The 26,331-nt window shown below is 38.0% G+C and overlaps 1 protein-coding gene across 1 annotated transcript; it reads right to left on the bottom strand.

The window, feature by feature from the left end:
- Positions 1-1,743: 1,743 nt before the first annotated feature.
- LOC121405721 lies at positions 1,744-17,892 on the bottom strand. Its single transcript, XM_041596661.1, has 7 exons — positions 17,713-17,892; positions 10,174-10,320; positions 8,547-8,713; positions 7,040-7,138; positions 6,477-6,608; positions 4,437-4,633; positions 1,744-4,194 (listed from the first exon to the last, which is right to left on the bottom strand). Exons 1-7 carry the CDS (start codon positions 17,780-17,782, stop codon positions 2,502-2,504), a joined length of 2,505 nt encoding a protein of 834 aa, XP_041452595.1. The 5' UTR covers positions 17,783-17,892; the 3' UTR covers positions 1,744-2,501.
- Positions 17,893-26,331: the final 8,439 nt, after the last annotated feature.

Here is a 26,331-nt window from a genome sequence, read left to right as displayed (position 1 = left end):
GGTCTGTCAATGGTCAATCAGGAGTCGGTTTTGGCCCTGTGATAGTATGATAACTTCAACACTTTCCAGACAAAATAATCTAACTATCACAAATCAGACTCCTTTGGTTTTAACTCAAGATTTGTAATAAATTGTATTCTCTTTCTGTTTTGTTTGGTTTTTCTTTTTAAATTTCAAATTTCCTAACCCTAACCTTTCTTAAAATAAATTGACAACTTAAAATCAATTGACAAAGGCCAATCAGTATCAATGAGAAATGCACTCACATGTATGGGATGTTACTAAATTTGAATAATTGTTCCAAATTTTGCAATCAATCACATCTCTTTGTGTGACAGGAACCAACACTAAACACATACCAAGGGAAGTCTCACTTTCACACCATACATGTAAGCCCTGTAACATCACACTTAGTGATTGATTGCTGGGCTGATGTCTACAATCAATTGCATTGATTGTTGAGTAGGATCGTTTGTAAAAATCAGGCCCAAAGATCAATTGCTAAGCTTCATGTTACACGGCCAAGTCGGCATTTCATGAAACAAGAGTCGATTGTGTATTTTGCTTTCAACCAATCAGATGAAAGGCTTTCAGTAGCTTTGTATCAAGCATCCAGTGAAAACCACCTCTCTTTCACTCTATCTTGTAACATATCTAGGCAAGTCTCACAACTTTGACCAAGAAAAAAAAACATAAAAGAGATGTAAGTACAATTTTGTGGTCTGTTTTGGCATTTGGTCATAAATCATGACCCTCTCTCTCTCTCTTTACTCTTCCCTTTAACTCAACGTGCACTTAATGGGGGAGGGTATTCATTAAACAAGTGAATTCATCATTGGGTTTCAAACTACCAAAGATCATCATCATAAGTGACATACACTCTCATGAGTAAAACATTGCTAACACTCATAAAAAGATTTCCATGATACCACATTGAATGTATGAATTAAATCAATGTAGGCTCTATGCATGACTGCAAGACATAATTTTTTAAGGGTTTGAATATTTTTGGGGCAAACATGCAAAACTATGTTCAACTACATCCTGTTGACCTTTATCTGCTAATAAAGAAGATAACTTATTTCCAAACATCAGACAATTGTCATGGAATGGGTGTTCCACTTGCATTAATTTCTCAAAATGAATCATACGCTATCATCAGACACAAATTACACAGACTGACGCTAATGAATACAGAAATTAAAGAAGAGTTGGACTGATTGGCACTATTTATTGGAATACCTGTGTTTATTTGGAAAATTCTGCACAAATTCATCCAATCTATTACAGTCAAAACTTTGGAACCATATAAATCTGTTTGACTCGGAAGAAGTTTTACGTACGGGAGGTACATGTATAACATGGATAAACAAGTGGAGCACCTCGGGCAGTCTCGCCCGCATTACACAATTCAATATGCCGGCAGTGCTGACTTTGAAAACGGCTATCTCGAATAATCATTCACAAAAAAACACCATTCACGATATGATTTAATACTAGTTCATTGACCCTAAATATTTGACCTTGATTGTGTGACTGAAGACTTCTGCAAGACGATCAGTAATACTTGATTATTTGATCCATAAACTCCCAAAGTTATGATGGCAATTCAACAAATACTCCCAATCACAGCCAAAATTCATTTACCTTGGTCATGTGACTTGAAACTCATGCAGGATGTTCAGTGATACTTGATTACTCTGATGTCCAAGTTTCATGAACCAGATCAATAAACTTTAAAAGTTATGATGGAAATCAACAAATACCCCCAACAGGGCGAAAGTTAATTGACCCTATATGACCTTTGACCTGAAACTCAAGGATGTTCAGTAATACGTAATAACCATTATGTCTTAGTTTCATTAAGTAGGCCCATTACTCTTTTAAGTTATGATGACATTTTAAAAACTTAACATTGGTTAAGATTTCCATGTTGAAGCCGTCGCTGCCGCCATCTGAAAAGCAGAGCCTATAGTCACGGTCTGCTAAGCAGGGGAGACAAATATTGCTTTGATAATTAATGCCTCCACCATTGCAAGACGTTACTTTACTTATTTCAGTAATGACCAATGTGACCTTTGAATCTACCCAGTTCGATATGCACACATCGAATACTTTACTTTCTTAATGCTATTGGACATTGGTTCCACAGTTTAGGAGCTGCATATCTGAATTCACAATCTCTTAGAGAATGAAAATCAATGGACTCTCTTTAAATGGGTATGCACTGAATTATGCATAATGATTTCATCATACATGTACATGTATTGACAAACACTATGGTCTAGCCAACAGATTCAAAACCTTCTTTGTGAATTCAGGCAAAAGCCTCTTGCAGCTACCCACAGCAGTTGGAAGCATATTCAGTAAGTTTGATAGAACATAGAATAGCAAAGATCTTAGCCCCACAACTTAATTTCCATCATATCTGCTAATAGAGGAAATAAAGTTAACTTCTACTTTCCATAGGTGATGGAGGGGGGGGGGGGGCAGTGCACTTGTCAGCTGTGTCCTGGGCTTTCATTTGGATAGACTACTGACTGAAGAGAATTGAGAGCAGATACTGCCGACTGGACATCTTCACATCTAGGACACTTCCAGCTGCTTCTTTGACCCGGATCAGGAATGCCACAGCAGTTCGAGTGCCACCACTCGCCACACATGCTGCAGTGGGCCATCTTCATCTTTGATTCCTTTGCGATAGCATACCAGGGCATCCTGCAGAGGCAAAACACGTCTACACTTATTGTCCTCTTTACGGTTCGCTCCATGGACTTATCAATCTTTGGGAATGGTATGAGACTACGTTTCTGGAAGCAATGGTAGAGATGGTCTCTCATGGAGGTGATGTCATAACAAACCAATGCCGGATCTTCAGAATACAGGACACTCACAGCAAAAGCTATCGCGAAAAGACCACAATCGGTGAAGTCCTTGGACAACTGAACCGGTTGGATTTCCACAGAGATCTGGGTGTCCTGAGAACACACGATACATGCTATCTGCTTGCGTATGATGTCTGGAATCGTCCGAGCACCCATACTGTCATAGTACTTGACCGTTCCTGGAGCGCAAGAAATGGACGTGACAAAAATCCAGTGGTCCTTCCCGTCGTTCATCAGCTGGCCGAACTCTCCTTGGGCTGCCGAGAAGAGAAGATGGTTACCTAGAGTGGTTTCCTCAAACCCATGCATAAGAGGGAACATTTCTAGGATCAGTGCCTGTGCTTCCCTAATGATCCTGCTACTCACCGACTGGTTTGAACACAGTTCTTCACGCATGACCTCACCAAACTCAACCCTCTCGTCTGCAGAACAAATTCTGCAACTTCTATTCTTGCACGTACAACTCTTCCCAGTAGTGTTCGGATGAATTTTACCACTAGGCTTGTTGCTATTATATCTATTGGAGGATTTTCCTAATTGTGTATGTGAATCAAGTATATCTGTACTTGTCTGTCCTGATGGAATCAAAACCCGTTCTTGTTTTGCTTTCTGTAGGTCCCTAAGGGTGTTTCTGAGTTGTTCCTGTAGAGCATCTAGGATAGATATATCTTGTATGGTATAAGTCTCTTCAGTTAGTTCCTCAAGAAGTCTTCTGCATTGGCTTGCTCGGTTTGAACCATCGCTATCCTTGGTCGATTGACATGAACCCATCTGACTAGCTTGGTTTGAGCCATCACTTTGCCTAGACGATTGAACAGCATCTAGCTGACGACCACATTGGTTTGCATCATTGCTACTGTCACTCAATCTAAGTACATCTACATGTACCATCTGTCTTCTACAATCGCTTCCTTGATCTGCACCATCCTCAGATAAATGAAATGGTTCTATTTCCTTACTCCTAGATTGAATGGCTAAGTTTGTAGTATTGATATCCTCGGCCAACTGAAGTGAATCTACCTGACTCTCTTGTTGATTTATCACACTAGGATGCATCAAAAGAAGGGAATCGTCCAGCTGTCTTCTGCACTGGTCGACTTGGATCATAGGATCAGTAGAATGAGTCAGTTGCTGCAAGGTTTCCATCTTTTTCCTCTGGTGACTAGCTGCATTTGTACCATCAACAGCTGTATTTGATGGGTCAGAAACTATCACCTCTTGGCTGCACTCAGCAGCTGTGGTCGAGGTATTGCTGGCCTCGGTAGACGGAGGGGACTGCTGAATATGAATAGATGTTCTGTCTGGTTCCCTGAAATGTAATGAAAAAAGTTTGGTAACTTGAAAAGCACCATATGAAATTCAAGAGGAAGTTCGCCCTTACGTTAGATTCTTTTAAAAAAAACATAAAATTAAAGCAAAAAAAGAAGAAATATAATAATTCAAGGCCATGGGCTCATTTCACTAATGCACCTGGTGCATTCGACTCAATGTCATCCCTATGTAAAGATTTAAAGAATCAAGCCCCTGGCTTTTAATATAAGGTGTCCATACCTATAGTGTACTCCTGTAGTCTCAGAGCTCATCTGATGCATTACATCTTCCACAGCAAGCTCCATAGTCAGAACCTGTGTCTGTACTTCACTTTGAATCCCTGATCCATCAGAACCTCCTCCACTCACACAAGAACTGCTTTGTAAGACCTGGTGTCCAAGGACAGATCTATCAGGCACATAGTCTTCTGCAACAGCCTGCAAGAACATGTACAAAAAGAATTGGATAAGTTAATTACGTCCTTGACTCCTTGTATAAGAAATAACCTGCTACCACCTCCCAAACACACAGTTTAAGAACAGCTTGTGCGTGTGTGTGGGGGGGAGGAAGAGTTCACAAATAAGATCTGGGGCCTGTAACACATTTTTCTACGATTGATTGCATAGACTACAATGTACAATCAATTGTAAAAATCAAGTGTACGAAAAATCGTTAACCTTTGTGTAACAGGACCCTGTTAGGCTAATTTCTAACCTAGGGCTTAAGGATATGTCTCTCAGGTACATAGTATTTTGTAACTGCCTGTACATATACACAAATAAGTCCTTTTACAAGAAATAGCCCTTTCACTCCAACTACCACATACACCTAAAGAGAACATAGTGTGGCGGAGGGGGTTTATAAAGCAGATCTGATAATTATTCCTACTAGTACTAGTTGTAAAACTATGAATTGAGAATCCAAATAAACATGCTCCAAATCTAGCAGGAACAAAAGGAAACCAGTCAAAAAGAATCCCTTGCATATAACAAATCACCAATCAGGTAGTTTGCAGGCTCTTTAAAAATAAATTGGAAATCTTCTGGCTCAGAGGCTGTAGATTGATGATGTATGAAAATTAAATAAGAACTGAATATCTATCTTCTTCTTAAATTCTTTTTTAGAATTTTATAACCCTTTCATAAATTCAAATCAGAATAGCGCATACCCCGCAATAATTACATTCATGAATTCATTAAAAAATCTACATTATTCAATTATCCCGTTCATAACTCATGGTTCATTAAGTGCAGCCGGAGTCCTCCTAATACAAGTTAACTCAAATAATTTGTATTCTTACGATCATGAAAGTCTATCTGTCTAAATTGAAAATAAAAAGCTTAAGTTTTGACCACAACAGAAAAAGAAATTTTGAAGTAGTTACCTCAAAACTGTTGGCTATTGACTGCAGCCTTCCTCAGCAATGTCATGTAATTTGACCTTAATGATATAGTGATCAATGATAGGATCATAGACAATCTGAACATCGCATGGATATCAACAAGGTTTGGACAAGGAGCCAAGGTAATCTGATGCGATCATCAATCACTAAATCACTTAAGTCAAATCGAGTCACATTGCTGAAGAAGGCAATAGCCAAACATTTCAAGGGAACTATTCAAGATTTCTTTGTGTGTTGTGATCAAAAGTTTAACTTTTTGTCAATCTGGGGGGGGGGGGGGGTTCATGAAAGTTGTCCACACTGACTAAATTGTCGGTGTTGACAACTTCAGTGAAATCCTTGGTTTTGATTGGCTGTGAGGCACTTGCCTCTGACTGTTACTATGGTAACTGTCAGAGAAAGTCAACTTGTCAGTGCTGACAACTTTCATGAAATGCTCCCCTGTATTCTTCTAGTCTTCAAACTTTCATGAACAGAAATAAGCTGCATCCAGTCCGCAACTGAACATGCAATAGGCCTAGCTCCTTTGTGTAGCTGGTTTCAAACAAATTAATTCTTGTACACTCTGGACGCATCATGGTCTAGTGGCTCTGACTCTTTCCTTTCAAAAAGAGGGTCACGGTTTCAAATCCTAGCTATGGCGTGATTTTCTTCAGCAAGAAATTTATCCACATTGTGCTGCACTCGACCCAGGTGAGGTGAACGAGTATCCAGTAGAAAGAAATTCCTCAAATGCTTGAGCGCCAGATCAAGGTAGCCGTGCTAAAGCAGGGTAATACCATGTTAAGCAAGGCCAGCTTGTAGAACTGTTTTCAGAACGGAGGTGGCTTCCCTGGGTAAAATATGACGTTAATCATTATTATTATTATTACACTCACACATTTGTGATCACTTGCTTCTGGAAATTTGACATATATTCGTCTCTCTATTTTAACATCTGATCCTGTAGAGAGGGATTTCCTGAGCTTTTCTGACATAGCTTTTCTTCTCCATACTGTATTGCTCTCGATCTAAACACAACAAAGAAAGAAATGAAGCAATATATGCAATTCAGTGTTCGAATTAATTTGAATGATATCAAATTTGTGTCCCTAAAATGGTTATGATATAAAGGATATACAGACTGAAGCGCCCCCGAAACGTTCCTTGGGGTGCTGCGTGTATTGTTCTCCTTAAGTAGCACCCCCAGCTATTCTGGAAAATGTGTAAAAATTTGAAAAATGTAATGAAAATGACCTTCATTTTGTAGTGAAACCATGTTTTTTTCTCAAAATTTCTTGGTACCAATTTGACCTCAATTACATGTATGCACCTTCAGCGCATTTTTAAAACCAAATTCAAGGTTTAAATTAAAAAAGATTAGGTTATAAAAGCAGAAAATAACTTTGATGATGACAAAACATATTCTTCTGGCTTGTGTGAAGACCCAAACAGAACTCACTTTATAATCTGGGAACTTCAAGATATCTCTAAAAGATATTTGTGCTGGACAGTCCACCTTCTTGCCAGATAACCGTTTTCTCCTTTTTTGATCATCTTCCTAGAAAATTGAAGAAAAAAAACCCCATTTAAAATCAATACACCACTTGTAGAATTTATATTGAATATATTATTATAATAAAAATTTTCTTAAGCGCTAGGCATGTACATGTATTTCACATCATACCAGGTATGTGGAAAGTGGTAAAGTGTAGATTGATGTCTATCCAAAGGATGTGAAGCCCTGGCGGAGTTTGAACCCATGATCTTCTGATAAGAAGATAGTCCGAACGACTGTACCACAATGCACCCATAAAAGCATGCAACTTAGAATGAGGGAACACAAGTGTGCTCTTATAAAACAGAATGACTGCAGTGAGTCAGGCTCACGCTACTATTCAGTCCGTTGCCCCATTGAGTTGTAACTATGCAATTCGTTGCGATCTGAATTTCAAATTTATTGTGATAAAATTTTATATGGATACTCCAACTAATAAAATAATATGGAGTTCTGAAAAGTGGTAGGGCTAGTGAAATCGAAATTCAGTCCAGTTAATAGAGTGTCCCTGAATGAACAAAAACAAATTATATTCCGAATTGTAATGACGTCATCATCGGCTGCGACTTGAAGCTGGTTTGGTTTTTACTCAGACCGTAGGGCTTGCGCCAAGTAAAAATATGATTTCAGTTTTCCTACCAACATGCCGAACTTTAAATGAGATCATTTTACTTCTTGGAACTTTTATATTTAATGCAAAATGTGATTTCTTGAAAAATCGCATCGCACTGGATCGCATGGTGTGAGACGGGTATAAGGCAAGGTTTGAAGTTTAGGTTTATATTTGGCTTAATGTGTGCATTGTCAGCAGGACCAATTGTCACAGTCTGAGCAAATATACAGTGGAACCTCTCATTACAGCACTTATACAGGTCAACAATTCTAATCCAATCTACGTGCACATGTAAATGATTGAAAGAGATGTCAGAAAAAGACAAAACACAGAAAATTTCATATCAGACAAGGAATAACAAATTACATTTTAAAGCTTAGCATTATTCTTTACCCATGACTTCATAAACATGCAAATGAGCAACTAATGTTTTATCCCCACTTTTTCTTTTACATTCTAATAAATAATAAATTCAAATTTATAATAAAGGAATAAAACAATAAATCTGAATTGACTCCTGATGTCAGGTGTACCTGTAAGATAATCATTGCTGCAACCTATTTTGAGTGGTACAAGGGAGACACCATTTTTTTTCATCACACAGCTGTTGACTATACACACATAGTATCAAAATATGAAATATGATTTTAAGTAATAACATAAAAAAGGGAAGTGGGGCCTCATGTCATCAGCCCATTCATTATCAATATAAATTTTGATAAATTTTATTCAATTAATGTTAATCACATTCAGAACTTCATGTCCCCCTCACTGGTTTGAATATAAAAAAAAACTAACCTGTGCAAGAGATCTTTTCTTTCTAGCAACATGCCTGTCCCTCCCATACTGACAATCTAATGTCTTTATACCAATCACAATGTATGGTATGTGATCAAATACAAGGTGACCTTGACGAAGTCTGGAGCCATCTTCCCAGCATACCTTGTGATGATCAATTTTGATATCTGAAAAAGCAATACATGTATGTGCAGGTATTATATACTTATTTATTATTTTTAGAAGAACAAATATGAAATAGTATCCATCATCTAAAGATATATATCTATGTATCTTTTAATAGATATCTATGATATCTACAGTGTAAAGGAGAAATGCATGGAACATGCTATACAATGGACTTCTTTAAACAAGGCAGTGCCTGAGGTATAAAAGGAAAATCAGGCTGACTATAAATCCTAAAGTGCTTTCTTGTATTCAGTATTTACCTACACATAAAATACATTTACTGTCATCAAATTTTCAATTGAATAAATAGACGAAGTGAAATTAGACCAACTGTGCAATGAGAATTAGACTAAGTGGTGTGCATACTAGACAAAATGCACATGGCAAATATAGACCAAGACTGAAAGTAGACCAAATGGGTTTACCCCATGTTTAGACTTCATGAAATGTAGGGCCTTTTCACACGTGAATCTTGAACCATCACCATTGTAATGATGATTGTGTAGTACGGGATTCTTACAAAATCTCATTCCAAGTACTCTTTACAGAGACAGCCCAACAGACATGCTATCATGTTGAGAACTTCCTGGCCAACTCCCAGTTTTTAAAGAGTTAAAACCTTGTCGCATTCTTGGAAACATTCCATGCAAATTATTTAAGGCAAATCAATATTCCTATATAAATGTAAATCAATGGAACAAAGTATAACTGAATATTCAAATATACAAACAAAAGATATTCAAACTATATGCAAATTATTATCTAAGCTTGAGTGCATCAACTTAACATTACAACCAATCAGAGAAAGGGAGAGGTGAAAGGAGAGGGAGAGTGAGAGAGAGAGGAGTGAAGAAAGCTGTATGAAGGATGGTGGAGTGAATAAATACAAAAGAACCTTGTGTGAGGAGTGTACAGCAGATAGTGTATAGAGAGCTGTACATAAAGAATAGAAAGTTAGGATGAAAAGGGTGAATATAAATGAGGGGTGTTCTATTAGAAAAAGGGGATGATTCATGAATAAGATTGGAAAGAAATAAAAGTACAAAATCAATCCCTACAATTGCAATTCGCCTTTAGAATCATCAGACCTTTCACATGGAAAATTTGTAACGTAATTTGAGCGAACACCTCCGCAGTAGTATTTAAATTTGTGATTGTAATTAGCGTTCGTGATTCTAGTTTGGTTTCTTACATGCTAAAAATTTGTCATTAGCTTACATGTACTTTTTCACTGGAAACATCATTCAAACTACGATTTTCTACCGTGTGAAAGGGCAGGTAGACTAACTTCTCATTTACACAAAGTGAATATAATCTGTTCATGCAACTTAGAATTCAAGGATTTTATTCAATACCTAAATTCACGCTTTGTAAAACACAACCTCAAAACCTCTGAATACATGTACATGAATGTCAATTCAAGTGATAGTAAACTACATGTTTTAGAATCCTTTCTTACCTTCTTTTCCGTAGTCTTTGCTTTGTCTGTATGTTGAAAATCGCACACCAAACTTTTGCTCGAATCGTCTGCGAAGAGTCTCTGCACTCTCAATATCACGTACATAGCCAAATGGTGGAGGAAATTCAACGTCTAATTCATCTGACACTGAAACAGGACAGAAATATCAGAGAAAAAGTTGGTTTGCTTCAATGTTTCTCATTAATCTGATGAAAAGCTTTGACTGCATTACAGTGAGATTCAATCTTCCACTCAAGTCATGAATCATGTTACATTGTAGCATTTAAAAAACATGAAAATTCAGATGCAAGTATGATACTTGTCAGCTATTATTTCATTTTTTTAACAACCAACTTTTCCTCCTCCATTTCTGTCCATGGGGTACAATTGTCAACTTTTCGTACAGCCAAATTTGAATCTGGAATATAACATGAAGCAAAGCTCAACTTGACACAACATGGATTCTTTTTTCAGCAAACCCATGGATGAATCATAAATTGGAAATACACGTGCATAATGTACAGTATGGTAAAATTAAAAAACAACAAATTATGATAAAATGGATGAAAAATTAGCTAAATAGTTTTCAAAAGTGGGCATTTTGGAGTGGGCTGGCACTGACTATGAAAATCTAAAAATGTAGGGATAAAAAGTTAGAGATGTAGGGGAGAGTGGGGTAAAAAATTCCACTTTCCACAAATTCATGAATGAAAATATAGGAAGCATGCGCATTGCAAGCCTCCCAGTGCCCAGCACAACATGGCATCAAAACAAGTGTGCAATTCTCAATCACCTCGTAGTACGGTACGAGGCTCGTACCAAAATCGACATAGAATTTCTTTACTATTCTATTCAAATAATAAAAGGTGATTTTTTTTGTTCAGGGGCGAGCTACTGCATCCACCATGGGAGCCTAGAACCTAATAGACAGGCATCAATAGAATTGAGGTGGGTGCATGAATTTTTTTTTTTCTCATTAATTTGGGGGTGTTTTTGTTACCTCTTCCTTGAGAAAATCCTGGTGGAGAAGGGTTAGGTTCTGGGCGTCTGGGTTACTCTTTACTAGGCACGGCCACAGGCAGTAAACGCACACTCGCGGATGGGCACAAACTTTGTATGTATGAAAGTCGGTTCGCTTGTCAATGCGTTGATGCCGATATCGTGGCATATTGCTGACGTTAAAGTTTCTGTCAGTGCAGAAGAATACTCCATTTTCCCATCTGTGATTGTACAATGTATACATGTACGGCGGCATCGTAACGGGCTGGATACTTATACCAAATTTAGCTTTGAAATCCAACCTTTTGATAATGTTTCACTTTGAAATTTATTCATAAAACATTTCACTTTTCTAAAAAATTTTTTAAATTCAAGATTTTTGTTAGATTGGATTTTTTTGTTTGCTTGAAGTGTGAACTTTTTCTTGTCTGTCCTCCTTTCTTCATCCTTCTATCCTTCCTGCTTGCCTTTTTTGTTTCATCTATCTTTATTTCCAATCTTTCCTAGCTTTCTTTCCTGATCCTTTCTATCTCTGTTCATTTTTCTTTCTTTCCTTCTTTCTCTTATTTTTTTATTTAATTCCCTTTTAAATTATCTTTCTTTCCCTAAATGTTTCTAAGCTTCCTTCTCCCTTTTTGTTCTTTCTCTCCTTCCACTATTTTTTTCTATCCTCCCTTCATTTTCTTTTCCCTTATCCTTTCTTTCCCTTCCTGTTTTTCTTCTTTCTTTGTTTCTTTCCAAGAATGAAGTAAACATTTTTTCCTTCATTCTTTCTTTCTACTTTTTTCTTACTTTCTTTTTCCTTTCTCTCCTTTATTTTTTCTTTTAACGTTACACATTCATTCATCTTCCCTTCCTTTCTTTTTAAAGAATGACAGAAACCTTTTTTATGCTTTCTTCAATTCCTTCTTTTAATTTTCTAACATAGTTTCTTACTTTTAGATTTTTCTTTCTTTTTCCTACATTTTTCCCTTTATTTTTTCTTTCTTTCCTCTCAGTCAATCCATCTATTTTCTTTCCTCTTTTCTTTCTCTCCTTCATTCTGTCATTCACATATTGAGTTTTTTGACTTTGTTGATTTTTTAAATTAAAATTAACATTACAAGTTAGGCCTAGAGAGTAGTAGCCTAGACTAATTTAGACCTGGCCTGGTTTATACTCGCGGGTCAATCCGCTCATGCACCATGCTTTTTCGATTGTTTCATATTTCAATCCGGTCACCCTGGTCTCTGACTCTGTAATTGGTGAGTGGAACCAACAAGAGTTCAGCGGAACGGGTAGCTTGCTCCCAGGGAGCCATGGGTTCATATCGTCTCGCGAGTGAAGGATTATCAGTCATACGCACGCGACACACCACTACACTTCGAAAAATACAGTGGGCTTTTGCCCACATAAAATATTATGTATAAATAAATATTCCACATCCTGCTATGACACTTACCGAATCATTTAGATCCTTCCGTGACTTCTTGAAGTTTCTTTCTAAAAATATGTATATTTTCTTGATCTTTAGTGAAGATTTTACGGAGATAGAAATCAGTCAGCGTTGATATCAATTTTCTCCTGAAGAGGGCGCGCGATTTATATTCATATCAAAGACACAAGGGAAAGAATAGGCACCTACACTATTTTACACGCATATCGACGCAAGGCATTACGCAAAGTCCGTGAAGTGTCCAATCTTTTCATTGTATAGACTTTGGTATACCGTATACGTATTATTGACGTTCGTCAAAGCTTGTACTGCTGGTTTCTTTCCAGGCACGTATATTATTTTCATTTTTTTTTTATCAGTCATCTTTTTAAATTAATGCAAATGAGTATTATCATCACCAATAATAATCATTAATTATGTTTTTTGAAGGCATTTCATGAATTGGTGCCCATAATTAGTAAATTAATCATGAGGATTGCGCATTCAAAGAATTTAGATACAGTTATAAAATTACCGAGGAGCTGAATCAAGGTTGTGAAATTATTAGCGCCACCAACGGGCTTCCTTGTATTTCCGTGGAAGAGACAAGCGAAGTCACTTTCGAGGCCGAGGTAAGCAAAATGTGCTTTTTTTATCGGATTATTATTTTATTATTTTTATATTCCACAAACTCTTGCTACTTACCGGCACTCCTAGTACCAATGAGGTCCAAACATTACATGTATGGACCTCATAGGCGACATCAGTGGAATTGCGGGGTTAGAAATCTTTCAGTACAGGATATTTCGAAATTATTTCACAAGTACGCTCTCTATTTCTTTTTTTGGCCAATATTATAATTAAGGATCGTAAATTCATTGTAAGCAACAAAAATAAAATGAAAGATATTAAGGGAAACTTACATTTTGACGACTTTTTCCTGATTTTCTTGGCAGTTGCTCTTCACTTCTGACTCGCGATCGAAGCTGTTATGCAGATCACGTGATACGCTTTCTCGTCAGGTGATCGGTTGGTTATTCTTTTCGCCAGACGTTGATAATGATATATTTCATAACGCTAGCATTCATCGCAAATTCAGGTGAAAGCGATTGGAGTTAACAGCGCAAGCTTTAAATTTTTCAAAAAAATAAAGTTTAATTTATTGCATAAGTTTCGCGCCGGACATGAAGGATCATTTGGTCCCATATTGGCGTAATGCATAACAACGGGGGGGGGGGGGGTGTCCCTACCACTTCAACGACTCCCGGGGGGGCCACTTACATTGACGAGTGGATACCATGCGCGACCAAAAAAACACGTAAAAAGGATGTCTTTTTCATGATAGGGCACGTTACGTACGTAACGTGATAAGGGTGTCAAAAACACAAAAATAATGGGAAAAGGGTATCTATTTCGCGAGGAAAATTACGTGTTTAGGGTCGAATTTGCGGGGATGATAAAACAAAATTAAAATGTTTTATAAAGGATGTCCTTTTTGCCCCAAAACTTCGTGTTTAGAGTCCGATTTGCGCGAGGTGTAGAAGGTGGGGTCGTACTAAACCAAATAAAGGTAAAGCCGACGACCGAAGGACCCGTAACAATAAACATTCCTGTACTTGTGCATTTCAGGGAATATTTAAAGAGTATCGTTTTGTTTCCAATTCTTGTCAAGGGTACGGTACACGTCAATACTTGTTAAGGGGTGCATTTTCAGAATCAGGAAATTACGTGTTTAGGGTGCTTTTTGAGACCCCATGATCGCGCATGGTATCCACTCGTGAATGGAAGTGGCCCCGGCTTTTAAAGTCAATTCATAAAAATATTCCTCCTCGGGATTTGAGCTTTCTTTCATGAAATATCAATCTTTTTCGTGATTACCAAAAATACTTAAAATGTCATTTTTTAAAATCTTTGTATAAAGCTTTAGCTCATGCGTTGCGCCTGCAATATTTTAATGTTGAGATACAACTTTATGCTTTTAATGAATTCCTAAAAACACTAAATTCTCAGATCATTTGTCGCAATCGAATGATTGGAAATGAATGATTAATAAGTTTCATGAATGTTTAAAATGCGTCTCTCTATAAGTTTTGAATATTTAAAAAAAAATGTCAGCTCGTGCTTTTTGCTCGCAATATTTTGATTAGTAAGAAGTTCTTGTATATGCGAGTTTGATAGATAAATAAATAGAGAGAGAGGGGGAGGGTCCCTCAGCTACTTGTCCTCGCTTATTCCAGTTTTTTTTTTATTATGCTCGTACATGTTGTGAGGTTTTCAAATTAAGTCTTCTTTTTCTCACCCTTTTTATTGTCTCGGAGCTTCCCTCTATTTCTTTGCTACAATGTATAACCCTTCTTACTTGTTTCAATTCTTTTATGTTCTCATTTCACTGAAAACATAATTATTAAACTGACGTAGAAGACTTTACAACAAAATTTTGATATTGTTTTTTCTTGTTTGTTTGGCTTTCTTTTTTCTTCTCCTCATTTCTTGTTTTTTTTTCTTCTTAGTTTCCTTTTCCTTATTTTCTCTTATTTCATTTCATGAGGCATCCGCCAACTTATATACAACAACAAACATATTTAGAGGCCGATATCCAGTGAGGGGGCGTGGTGGTATGCCCCTCTAAAAAAGGAGGAAAATAGAAAGGAAAAAAAGAAGGGAAGGGGAAAAAATAAGAAAAAAAGAAAGACGATGATGGCAATGATGATGATGATGAAAATTATCTTGGTGAAGATGATAGTGGTGGTGATGGTGGCGGTGATGATGATGATAATGGTAATGATGGTGGCAGGTCATGGTGGTAGTGGTGATGAAGATGAGAATGAAGTTGGTGACGATGCTATGATGATGATGACGAGATGTAATTTTGTTAAGTTGTCTTAAAAAAAATAATAGTGCACAGGCGAAATCATTTAAAGTTTATTATGAAAATAGCAGAAAAAAATAATTTGAAAAATTGTACCGTTGCGTATCCAGTGGAAAATCCATCCCCCACCAAAAAAGAAAAAAGTGAGATTTTGTTTTGTTATTTGTGACGGCGTAGGTCTATGCGAGCAGCTATGGGATGGGAAAAAAAGTAAATGAAATGTCAAGAAATACATGATAATGACTTTTATTGTACATTCAGTATATCAGTAGATAACTTCATACTCTTTCCAAAAAAGAAAAAAGTCAGTATATTATGGACCATTAAACATGGGCAGTTGCTCTGTATATATTATGCAACTGCTCGTGTGTAGCGGTAAGTTATTCACTGATCTACATAATTCATGCGGCGCACGGCGCGTGCGCAATGTTTAATAATTATTGCTGTGAACACAATGAATGTCATCAAAAACATAATCTCACAGATCAAATAATGCCAGCTCGACGCGCAAAATCAGAAAAAATATATATTTTCTGCCCTGATAATTTGGTAACCTTATAACCTAACCCAATTTCTAAGTATTTTAAACATAAACAGGATAACTATAGACAATGATTTAAATTAACTTTATATTCTTTTGCGAAAATGAATATGAAGGACAGCTTTTTGATAAAGAACACAGTTTTAGAGTGTTAGAGCGCGATTTATACCTACAACCGCTAAATCCTGTCACTGTCGGTATGAAGCAGTGATTCCATCAGCTTACGGTAATAATTTTTGCAACACGGGCGCCAGTCCGAGAAACAGACAGGCATTTGCCCAAACGGACAACATCTCAACCTCTGCTCATTTCTTTTTGCACGGGCACATAAATCTCGACGTAACCCATCACATTTCTCCCTATTTTCTCCTCCCTTTTATTTTCCATTAATTTTTCTTTCGTTCACTTTTTTCTGTCTTCTTTCCCCAATTTTTTTTACCCATCACATTTCTCCCTATTTTCTCTTCCCTTTTATTTTCCATTAATTTTTCTTTCTTTCACTTTTTTCTGTCCTCTTTTCCGCTTCTATTTTTGTTCTCGTCTCACCGCTTTTCCTCATCCCCCAGCCTCCGACGCCCGTGCAGATTCGCAAACAATATCAAGAGTATGTCTACTTGCAAGGGCGGAAATCTCTCCCCAAAGGTAGGGGGACCAGGGGCTGGAAATTTGACAAACAAACAAACAAACAAACAAAAGAAGGTTTATCACCCCCTAAAGAAGGTCATCTTAACCAAAAGAAATTTGACAAGCAAACAAGCAAAAAAAGGGGGGCATCCCAAAAGTAAGATCGTCTCTTCCAAATGTTTTATTTCGATTTTGAATGAAATGACCAAAAATAGTAGGGGGATATTTCATAATGTGCCCCCTACTATTTTGGGTGAGGGGTACATGTCCCCCGGCCCTGGGATTTGCGCCCATGTGGGTGGGGGTGTTGCGCCTCCCTATCGGGATCATATCACAGCGAGTATACACTCTTCCATATGGAAGAGTGTTTACTCTCTGTGATTTTGATCTCACACATATGAAAAAAAATAGAACAGCTAAGCCTTGATCACAGGCCAAAATGCCTAACGATTTCTCCGCGGCATTAACAACTCTCGTAAGGGGCGCTCCATTTATAAATAGAGTTGCATGAACAGCTGTCTATGGCGACAGAATCGTAGGCAGAATTGTTGCCAGAAGCGTGGGAATTTGGCAGAAAATTCAAGAAAAGAACCGGTGAGTACCGATTTAAGAGTAATTATATATTCATTAACGTTTATTGAATCATAAGAATAAAGATTTTTTACGGAAAGAAAGCTTAGTTCTAAGCTAGGGCTGCCCAAATGCGCGTGACTGGAGTCCCAGTTTCTTAACACGGGTAAGTATTGCGGTGTCGCCTAGAGTGCTTACCGGCAAGAGCCCCAGTGCGTAGCGAGGAGCTTCGGCAAATATTACTTCAGCAATGAAGCGATGTTTGCCGACTACTTCGAAATCCAGGGTCAAACACGGTCTATTGTACGAGGTTAGTACATACTAACCTCGTACAATGTGTGAGTGGCTCCCAGGGCCAGCGGCGAGTCCTGGCTATGGCTATGCCCGTTCTGCCGGCCGCGCCGCGCCGAGTGGTGCAGCTGCAGGTGCATTGGATGGTCGCATCGTCACGTCGACCGCGTGATGAAATAACACGAGAACCCATGCGATAAAATACCGAATTTGGATAACAAAAAAACATACCTTTATTGTGTTGTATAGCTTCTAGATATGTTTCCATTGCACCTAATTCATTTTGATCTGGAGAAGTCATTATCTCGCTGCCCTATATGAAGTTTTTCTTCTTGGTTCCGTGCAGAAAATCGAGGATAGATAGTAGGGGAGGATTATGGCAAACTTACTATATAAAATTTATAAATATAATTTCATCAGCCTGACCCGTAGCTTGAGATGCGAAAATTTTATTTCATAATAAGATATGTCAATTAAATAGTTTTTCTATTATTTATCTTTGATTACTGAAAACATCTATATAGATATATATTCTACTTGTTAAATTTGTAGGCAGAGTACAGTACTTGTATTTCTACCTCTTATTTGGCGCTTCATAGTACAGTAGGGTCGACAAAGTAATTGGACGTACGTGTGGACAATGATTTCTCCCCTAGGGGAGGGAGAGATCAGTGGACGTGTGTGTGGACAATTATTGCGGCGGAACGGGGGGAGGGGGGGGGGGTCAAAGTGCACCCTCCCCAGGGAAGATGATTTGCATAGTATTTTTTCTTCGTTTTCATTCCTTTTTAGCCCCCGCTTTTTTACCAAAATCGTGTTCAAAAACGTAGAAATGGCCATATGATTGTGATTTTTGTGCAAGCTCAGCCCCCCCCCACATTGAAAACCGTTACGCGGCCCCTATTATAGGCCTATATGTGCCATACGTAATACGCCACATTTAGGTATAATTACCGAAATGTACGGTTGGTAGCTTTGTTACTGAAAAGGTGTCCCTTTTTACACAAGAAAAATGCCCCTTCACGAGTGTGTCAGTGCTGTGTCCGGTTTTAAACGTAGGACCTATTTTAGGTGAATTGTGCCCCGTCTCGTATAATTGCCAAGTTCCCCCCCCAAAAGGCTAAAAAATGCCCCCTCAATCATGGACGTGTTCTGTGCCCTTTTAACCTGAGAAGGACCCGTTTTCCGGCCCATTTTATGTGTTAGCAATCTCAACAATAAATATTACCCAATGAAAAATTCCCCGGCCCTCACGATCTTGTTCTGTGAGGGGGCCCTTTGACCTGAAGGACCCGTTTTAATTATGTCTGAGCAATACCATTTGGACATTTTATAGGTGCACTTTCTCGTATCAGTGCCCCTTTTTACCCAAGAAAAGTGCCCTCAATTCACGAACACATCATTTGCGCCCCTGTCACCTGAGAAGGATCCGTTTTATGCCGTTAGCAACCCAGCTAACACAAAAACATTGCCAAATATAAAAATGTTTGGTCAAACATCATGAAAATGTTTTAGGGACATGTTAATTAAAATTATATGAAAATGTATGCTTTTCTCATTGCTATGAAACATTTTTCTAACATTTAGCTGCAACATCAAAAATACATTTAAACACATTTTCCCAATGTAAATGTTGCAATGATCGATATCTTTCTGATGTTAAGTTATAATGTACTGAAAACTTTTTTAATCATTCCTGAAACCATGCATTTATATAATTATTATTTATTTATAATTATTTAAACAATTTAAAAAAAAAACATTATAGTGTTGTATACGTTTAACTGTTCTAAAAATGTTATTTTAATAATGTTAACAAAATGTCCCCAATATGGTTTCTTACTGATGTTTAAAGTGAATATTTTCAAAATGTTTTTTAAAACATCATTTGGTTTCTAGGTCAAGTTGTTCTTTACAACTCTATCTTACAACCAAACCTATCCCAGGGGCGGATCCAGCCTTCGCCAATAGGGGGGGGGGGGCCGAATTTTTTTTTTCAGCCATATTTTCCCCGATCGGCCACTTGAATATGATATTAGCTGGGATTTTTGGTTTCTTCTAAAGGGGTAGTCCTATTAGTCAATTCTTAGCTTTATTCTTATGAATAAACATAAATATATAATACCATAATCCTTATTTATATAATGCGAGCGCGAAGCACGAGCTATTTTTGGGGGGCAATTTTATGTACTTTTTTCTAAAAGTTTTGAACATTCTGGGCAATCCTGAAAAAAGATGTGTATGCAAGTGAATAATTATTACGAACGTGAAGCGCGAGCAGAAATGAAATGATGGAAAAGGTACTGTTAAGGACTTGCTTGCAGTTAGCGATGAAGACGTTACATATTTTTAAAAATCAAACAATGCGAGCGCGAAGCGCGAGCTGAAATTTTTTGACATTTTTACGGAATGGAAATTCTAAGCACTTTTTGTAACTTAACAGAATAGGTATATAACTAAACGATTGGTGCGAGCGCGAAGCATGAGCAACATTTTTCGAGATTTAGTAGACCTATTGAACGAGACACTCTATTCAAGTTTTGTAAATCATGAAAAGGATGAGGAAGTGGGGATCTTCCTTACATGGCGAGCGCAGAGCGCGAGCGGAAATTTTTTATATACGTTTTGAGCTGATCGAAAACGTATCTGTTATGGACTGCTTGAACTTAGCCATGAAGACGTTACATATTTCAACATTCAAGTATTGCGAGCGTGAAGCGCGAGCTGAAAATTTTTGACATTTCTACCTGAATAATGGAAATTTTAAGTACTTTTTGTAATCGTGGAAAGGATAAGACAAAAACTTAACATTATTGATGCGAGCACGAAGAGCGAGCGGAAAAATTCTGGACACTCTATTCATGTTTTGTTAATCATGGAAAGGTTAAGCTATTGGAAATTTTCATACATTAATAATGCGAGCGCAAAGCGCGAGCAGAAAATTTTTTTATATTGTGATCTGAAACTGGCTAATTAATGGAAAACAAGCCGCGTATCTGAATAGACGTGTGTTTCAGATAGCAACCTAGAATTTGGGTATTCTAAATATCTTTTTTTTTTACCATGAAAATCAATAAAGCGAGCGCAAAGCGAGCTAAAAATATATGATATTCCGATCTGAAAAGGGGTCACTTTAAGCTCTGTATTGCACGCACTTTGTGGAAAAATTGTGAGGTGAAAAAGGTTCACAGTTAAAACAGAGCTGATATTTTTCATTATTGTTACTTTGAGCTTTGACATAGGACCGGGATATTCTATAAGGACATTATGTCATCATAACAAAATGATGACTATCTTCCTATTTATCTTTCTAAGCATGAGAGCGCGAAATCTATTAATATTATGGCCTGAAAACTGGACATTTAAAGCACTTTTGTAATTATGCATAAGATGCATGAGTTAAATATCTATCAATGCGAGCGCAAATCGCGAGCAGAAATTTATGATTAGTTATTGTCATCAAATGGTAATTTAAGTAGTTTGTTTTAGAATTAATATTGAGATATACATAACTCACTAATCAAAATGCAAGTGTGCAGCGCTAGCTGATACGTTTTGACAATCTGACCTTAATAGGGATATTTTGAGAACTTCATTTTCCAAGTCTTCCCCTTATCTTATTTTATTCACTCATCTTCCTCCTCTTATGCTTGCCTTCCTTCTTTTCTCCTCTCTTTTCCTTTCTTTTCCCCTTTTTTCTTTGCTCCGCCAATAGGGGGGGGGGGGGGAGCCGGGCCCTCTCCAAGACAGGAGAACAAGTAGCCGGCTTATATTTTTGTTCAAAGAAATACACAATATAACTCCATGTAACGTAATATTAATTAAATCACTTCCAAAGCATCCTCCAGGCCAACAACCAGAATAACCAGACAGTCTCATGACTTAAAGGGGGATGAAACCTTTGGAACAAATAGGCTTGTGTCGAAACAGAAAAATCAAAGAATAAGAACAAAGAAAGTTTGAGAAAAACCGGACAAATATATGAGAAAGTTATGAGCATTTGGATATTGCAATCACTAATGCTATGGAGATCCTCCCATTGGCAATGTGACAAGGATGTGTGATGTCACATGTGAACAACTTTCCCTTTGATGGACTCTAAAATACCCCAAAAATGTCTCTTTTTGCTTTTTCTTAAGGTGATACAAACTCTTTATCCATAATGTATTTTTAAAATCTGCATTACATATAGAAAGAACACATGATCTACTGATAGATGTGATAAAAGAGGCAGTTTAAGTGAAATATATGGAGAGGGTTGCTCACAAGTGACATCACACATCTTTGTCGCATTGCCAATGGGAGGATTTCCATAGCGTTAGTGATTGCAATCATATTCAAATGTTCATAACTTTCTCATTGTTTGTCCGATTTTTCTCAAACATTTGTTGATCTGTTTCTTTGATTTTTCTGTTTTCACACAAGCTACCTTGTTCCAAAAGTTACATTCTCCTTTAAACTTCAATATAATCAGAGCAAATAAGGATTGCTACAAATATTCCCTCTACCCTCGTACAATTGTAGAGTGGAATTCACTTTCTCCCACTACTAAAATGCAGGTGATCTAGCTGCATTTAAGAAACAGCTGAGCAAAAACATGCTAACTAAAATAAGTATATAGCCATGATAGCAGCAGCGATTTCATGAATGGTTGAACATGAATTTGGAGCCCCCTTGTGAAATATGGCTTTGCCCTCCCCCTCTTAAAAAACAATGAATTGTCGCCTCTGATCAAACATCAAATTGATGCTTCCCTATATCGATCCATTTGGCGCCCCCTTATTCGAACATCAATTTGGCGCCCCCCCCCCTAGTTCAAACATCACTTTGGCGCCCAAAGTTCGAAAATCAAGTCGGCACCCCTCCCCTTAGTTCAAACATCAATTATGTGCCCACCTAGTTCGAACATCAATTCGGCGGCCACCCCTATAGCTAAAACATCAATTTGGCGCCCCTAGTTTGAAATCAATTTGGCGCCCCCTATAGTTCAAACATCAATTCGGCGCCCCCTTTCCGAACATCAATTCGGCGCCCCCCTAGTTTGAACATTGATTCGGCGTTAACATCAAGTTGGCGTCCCCTAGTTGGAACATCAATTGACGCCCCCATAAATCGAACTTCAATTCGGCACCCTCCTAGCTCGAACATCAATCCGGTGTCCCCTAGTTCGAACATCAATTTGACATCCCCCTATGTAGTTCGAAAAAATGGGCGCTTTTTAGTTATTTCCCCCACTCCTTTTCTTTCCTCTCTTCCCCTCTCTCTTTCCCCCCTCTTCCTTCCCCTTTTCTTCCTTTTTTTGAGCGGGGGGGGGGGGAGGAGCAAGGCCCTTCAGCCATAGGCGGCGGAAGCGGGGGGGACGTGTCCCCCTAAATTTGAGGAGGGGGGGACGGTCCCCCCCCTAAATTTGTTGTTGATGACCCTTTTTTTTCTTTTTTTTTTTTTTTTTTGCTTGTCAATTTATTTTCCTACGTCCCCCCTAAAATGTTTGGGTTGAGAGCCTTTTTTTTTTTTTTTGCTTGTCAAATTTTTTTTGGTTGTCCCCTCCTAAAATTTTGGGCTTCCGCCGCCAATGCCTTCAGCCCCCATGGATCCGCGTGTTAAGGCCCTAAACCGCAAATTGCACCTAAACCGCAAATCGCCGCCTAAGCTTGTTGAAAAAAGTTTAGTCTTGTTTACTCAATAGCAATGCACTCTTTGTGCGTGCACATGTTCGAGCGAGAAATTGAGCCAGCTAGCTGTGCATACATGTATACATGTACGTAAACACTTCATGCAATTCGCGAAAGTTGTTTGATTCTGCTAAGTCTGCTGGCCTAAAATTTCGCGAGAACCTTCATCAAATTTTCATAATGAATTGGAAAATCATAACTTTGTTATTTTGGTGTTTGGTGTTGATTCGGCCGGCCGAGAGTCATCCAACTTCTCCAGGCCCAGGGCCAAGCGGGGATGGAGAGAAGCAGGAAGGACACGGACTGGTGGGGCAGAATCGGGGTTTTCATAAAATAAGCTACTATTACTACTACTACTACCACTACTACTACCACTACTACTACTACTCCTACTACTACTCCTACTCCTACTACTACTCCTACTACTACTACTACTACTACTACTACTCCTACTACTACTCCTATACTACTACTACTACTACTACTACTAAAACTACTACTACTACTACTACTACTACTCTTACTGCTACTACTACTGCTACTACTGCTACTCCTACTACTACTACTACTACCAGGCGCGTACGCAAGGGGGGTTTAGGGGGTTCAACCCCCCCTTTCGTTTTTTTTTTTTTTTGCTTGTCTCACCGGAGGTCGGTCTGGTCATGGAGTTATCGGGCAAGCGCCTGATAACTCCTTGGTCTGGTTACGGACAGTTCCCCTACCCAATAATGTATATGACAGCAATAATGAACAGAATCTCATGTTTCCGACGAAAAACACAGAAAAAAAAAAATTTCCACTCGCTTCGCTCGCTCCATTTTATTATATCTTTTATTTCCGCATGTCGCCGACATGATCACGGTATCGCCATTAACAAGGCCATACATGATTATCATGATGTATACTTATGAATACAAGTGAACCAAGACAAAGACATACGTTTTCTTACAAAATATGTTTCACCAATATGAAAACCAAAATGACGGAAAACGCTAAAATGTCGGTTAGCTCGCTCCGCTCGCTCGTAATAATTTATGAAATTCCATAAGTATCTTTTATAGTCTCCTGTTCAAGGCCGTATTATGAGTGTTACGAATAGAAGGACATGTAGCATCGATTATGATACCAACAAACAAAAAGGTTATGTTTTCAACGCAAAAACGAGAACATTTCTGCTCGCTCGCGGGTCATGACCGCACTGTTACATACCCCATCCCCACTTAAATGTTCTTGTCTTATTTGCAGCGCTGAAAAAAAAGAAAAAAAATCATCACCTCCCCCCCCGCTCATCACTTTTTAGAGACTGGGCGGGAGATTTAAAAAAAAAATCAGCTCGAAAACACCCCCCCTTTCAAAAATCCTGCGTACGCGCCTGACTACTACTACTACTATTTCGTACTGATTATGACTATAATAATATGAGTACATGGCTTCATTACCCTCGTATCATTTTGTATTAAAGTTTTAAAAAGATTATGATAAATATTTAAAAGATTATTTATAGCGATTCTTTCTATATTTTCCCCCTTTCATTTCTTCCCTTTTTCTTTTCCTTTGCTCAAACCTACAGGCGTTAGATTATACTAGGGGAGAATTAGGGATACACAAAAAAAAACACAAAAAACGGCACTATGTACAGCCCAAGTTGCCCAATTGCCGCCATAACCAAAAGTCGAAAACCAACAAACAAGAAGAACAATAATGATAGCCTTTTAGGGCCCCATGGGAGACCAACTTTATGTTGAATGAGCACCCTGGTAAAATATTAAAATAAATAAATAAATAAATACGTGTATCAACAACAACATTTCTCATAAAAATGAGATCAGCGCCCTAGTTCTAATTCCTCACTCTTCAACCTCTATCCTTCTGCGATTTATGTTTGCCGCCCTCTGTGTTCACGCCTCTTACGCGCGCACGGTCCTTGTTAATATTCTACATGCTTAGGCGGCAATTTGCGGTTTAGGTGCAATTTGCGGTTTAGGGCCTTAACATCCGCGCCTGCCTATATGTCAATGCACATATTGTTGCAAACGGATATTTTCACCATGAGATTAGCATCTGCGCTAAGTGTTTTGTAGCAATTAAGTTTAGCAAAGCCTTTTGGAAGTGATGTTTGATTGATAAGATATAGGCTTAATTATCTTTTATGGTTTGAAATTTTTTTTTAAACCTGAAGTTGTGAAACTCACTTTTTGATCAATTGTGGGGCTAATTACGGTTACACTTCGTAATTCCGAAGGTTCGTAATTACGAAACACGTAAATTGCCTATACCTCGATGTTCGTTAATCCGAAAACGTAAAAGGGTTCGTTAATCCGAACATTTGTGGCGTTATTCCGAAGATTCGTTTTTCCGAAGGTTCGATAATCCGAAGAACGAAATAAGGTTTGATGTTCTGAAGGTTCGTTAATCCGAAAACGAAATAAGGTTCGTTAATCATTTAGTTTTCGAACTAACCGGAATTACGAACCTCACTTCGTTTTCGGATTAACGAACCTTCGGAATTACGAACCTCACTTCGTTTTCGGACTAATGAACCTTCGGAATTACGAACCTCATTTCGTTTTCGGACTAACGAACCTTCGGAATTACGAACCTTCGGAAATACGAACCTTCACTAGATTGAGTCCAAATAGGAGATGCGAACCTTCGGTCCCAGTCCTCAGACAATCCATTGCCACCACGCCCAATTATCGTCAAATTGACTTCCTATAGGAAAAGGAAAGAAATTCTGCAAAAAAGAAAACTCTTGAAGGGATCGGGAGTCATCATCGTAGAAGATCTTACTGCAAGAAATCAAAAATTGTTGAAGAAAACGCGTGAACACAGAAAAGTTGTACAGTGTTGGTCATCAGATGGCCGTATCATCGCCCTGCTACCAGCCCAAGGAGGGAAGACCATGACGAAGCTGATTACCTGCGAAGAAGACTTGAATAAACTATAAACATATCAAACTGAATGTAAACAAATGAAAAGGAAATACATGCATGAATCATATACTTCCAACTGAATCATACACATGGGAAATGCATTATTTGTTTGTACCCTGGTGAACTCCTATATGTCGACTGCTATTGAACAGACTCTGAACTTTTTTCACACTTCCATGTATTTTTAACAAAGATGGATTTTATTTGTTGTGATATGATTTTTATAATGTTGTATCTTTCTTCAT

Source organism: Lytechinus variegatus, chromosome 19 (genome assembly GCF_018143015.1).
Source record: "Lytechinus variegatus isolate NC3 chromosome 19, Lvar_3.0, whole genome shotgun sequence".
Lineage (NCBI taxonomy): Eukaryota > Metazoa > Echinodermata > Echinoidea > Temnopleuroida > Toxopneustidae > Lytechinus > Lytechinus variegatus.
This window is presented reverse-complemented; position numbering and strand designations above follow the sequence as displayed.

Excerpts from the sequence above, each read along its gene's own strand:
- LOC121405721 (XM_041596661.1), bottom strand. The coding sequence starts at position 17,782 with ATGACTTCTCCAGATCAAAATGAATTAGGTGCAATGGAAACATATCTA. Across the intron at positions 8,714-10,173 it reads CAAAGACTACGGAAAAGAAG|ATATCAAAATTGATCATCAC; the intron begins GTAAGAAAGGAT and ends TTGCTTTTTCAG. Across the intron at positions 4,195-4,436 it reads ACTACAGGAGTACACTATAG|GGAACCAGACAGAACATCTA; the intron begins GTATGGACACCT and ends ATTACATTTCAG.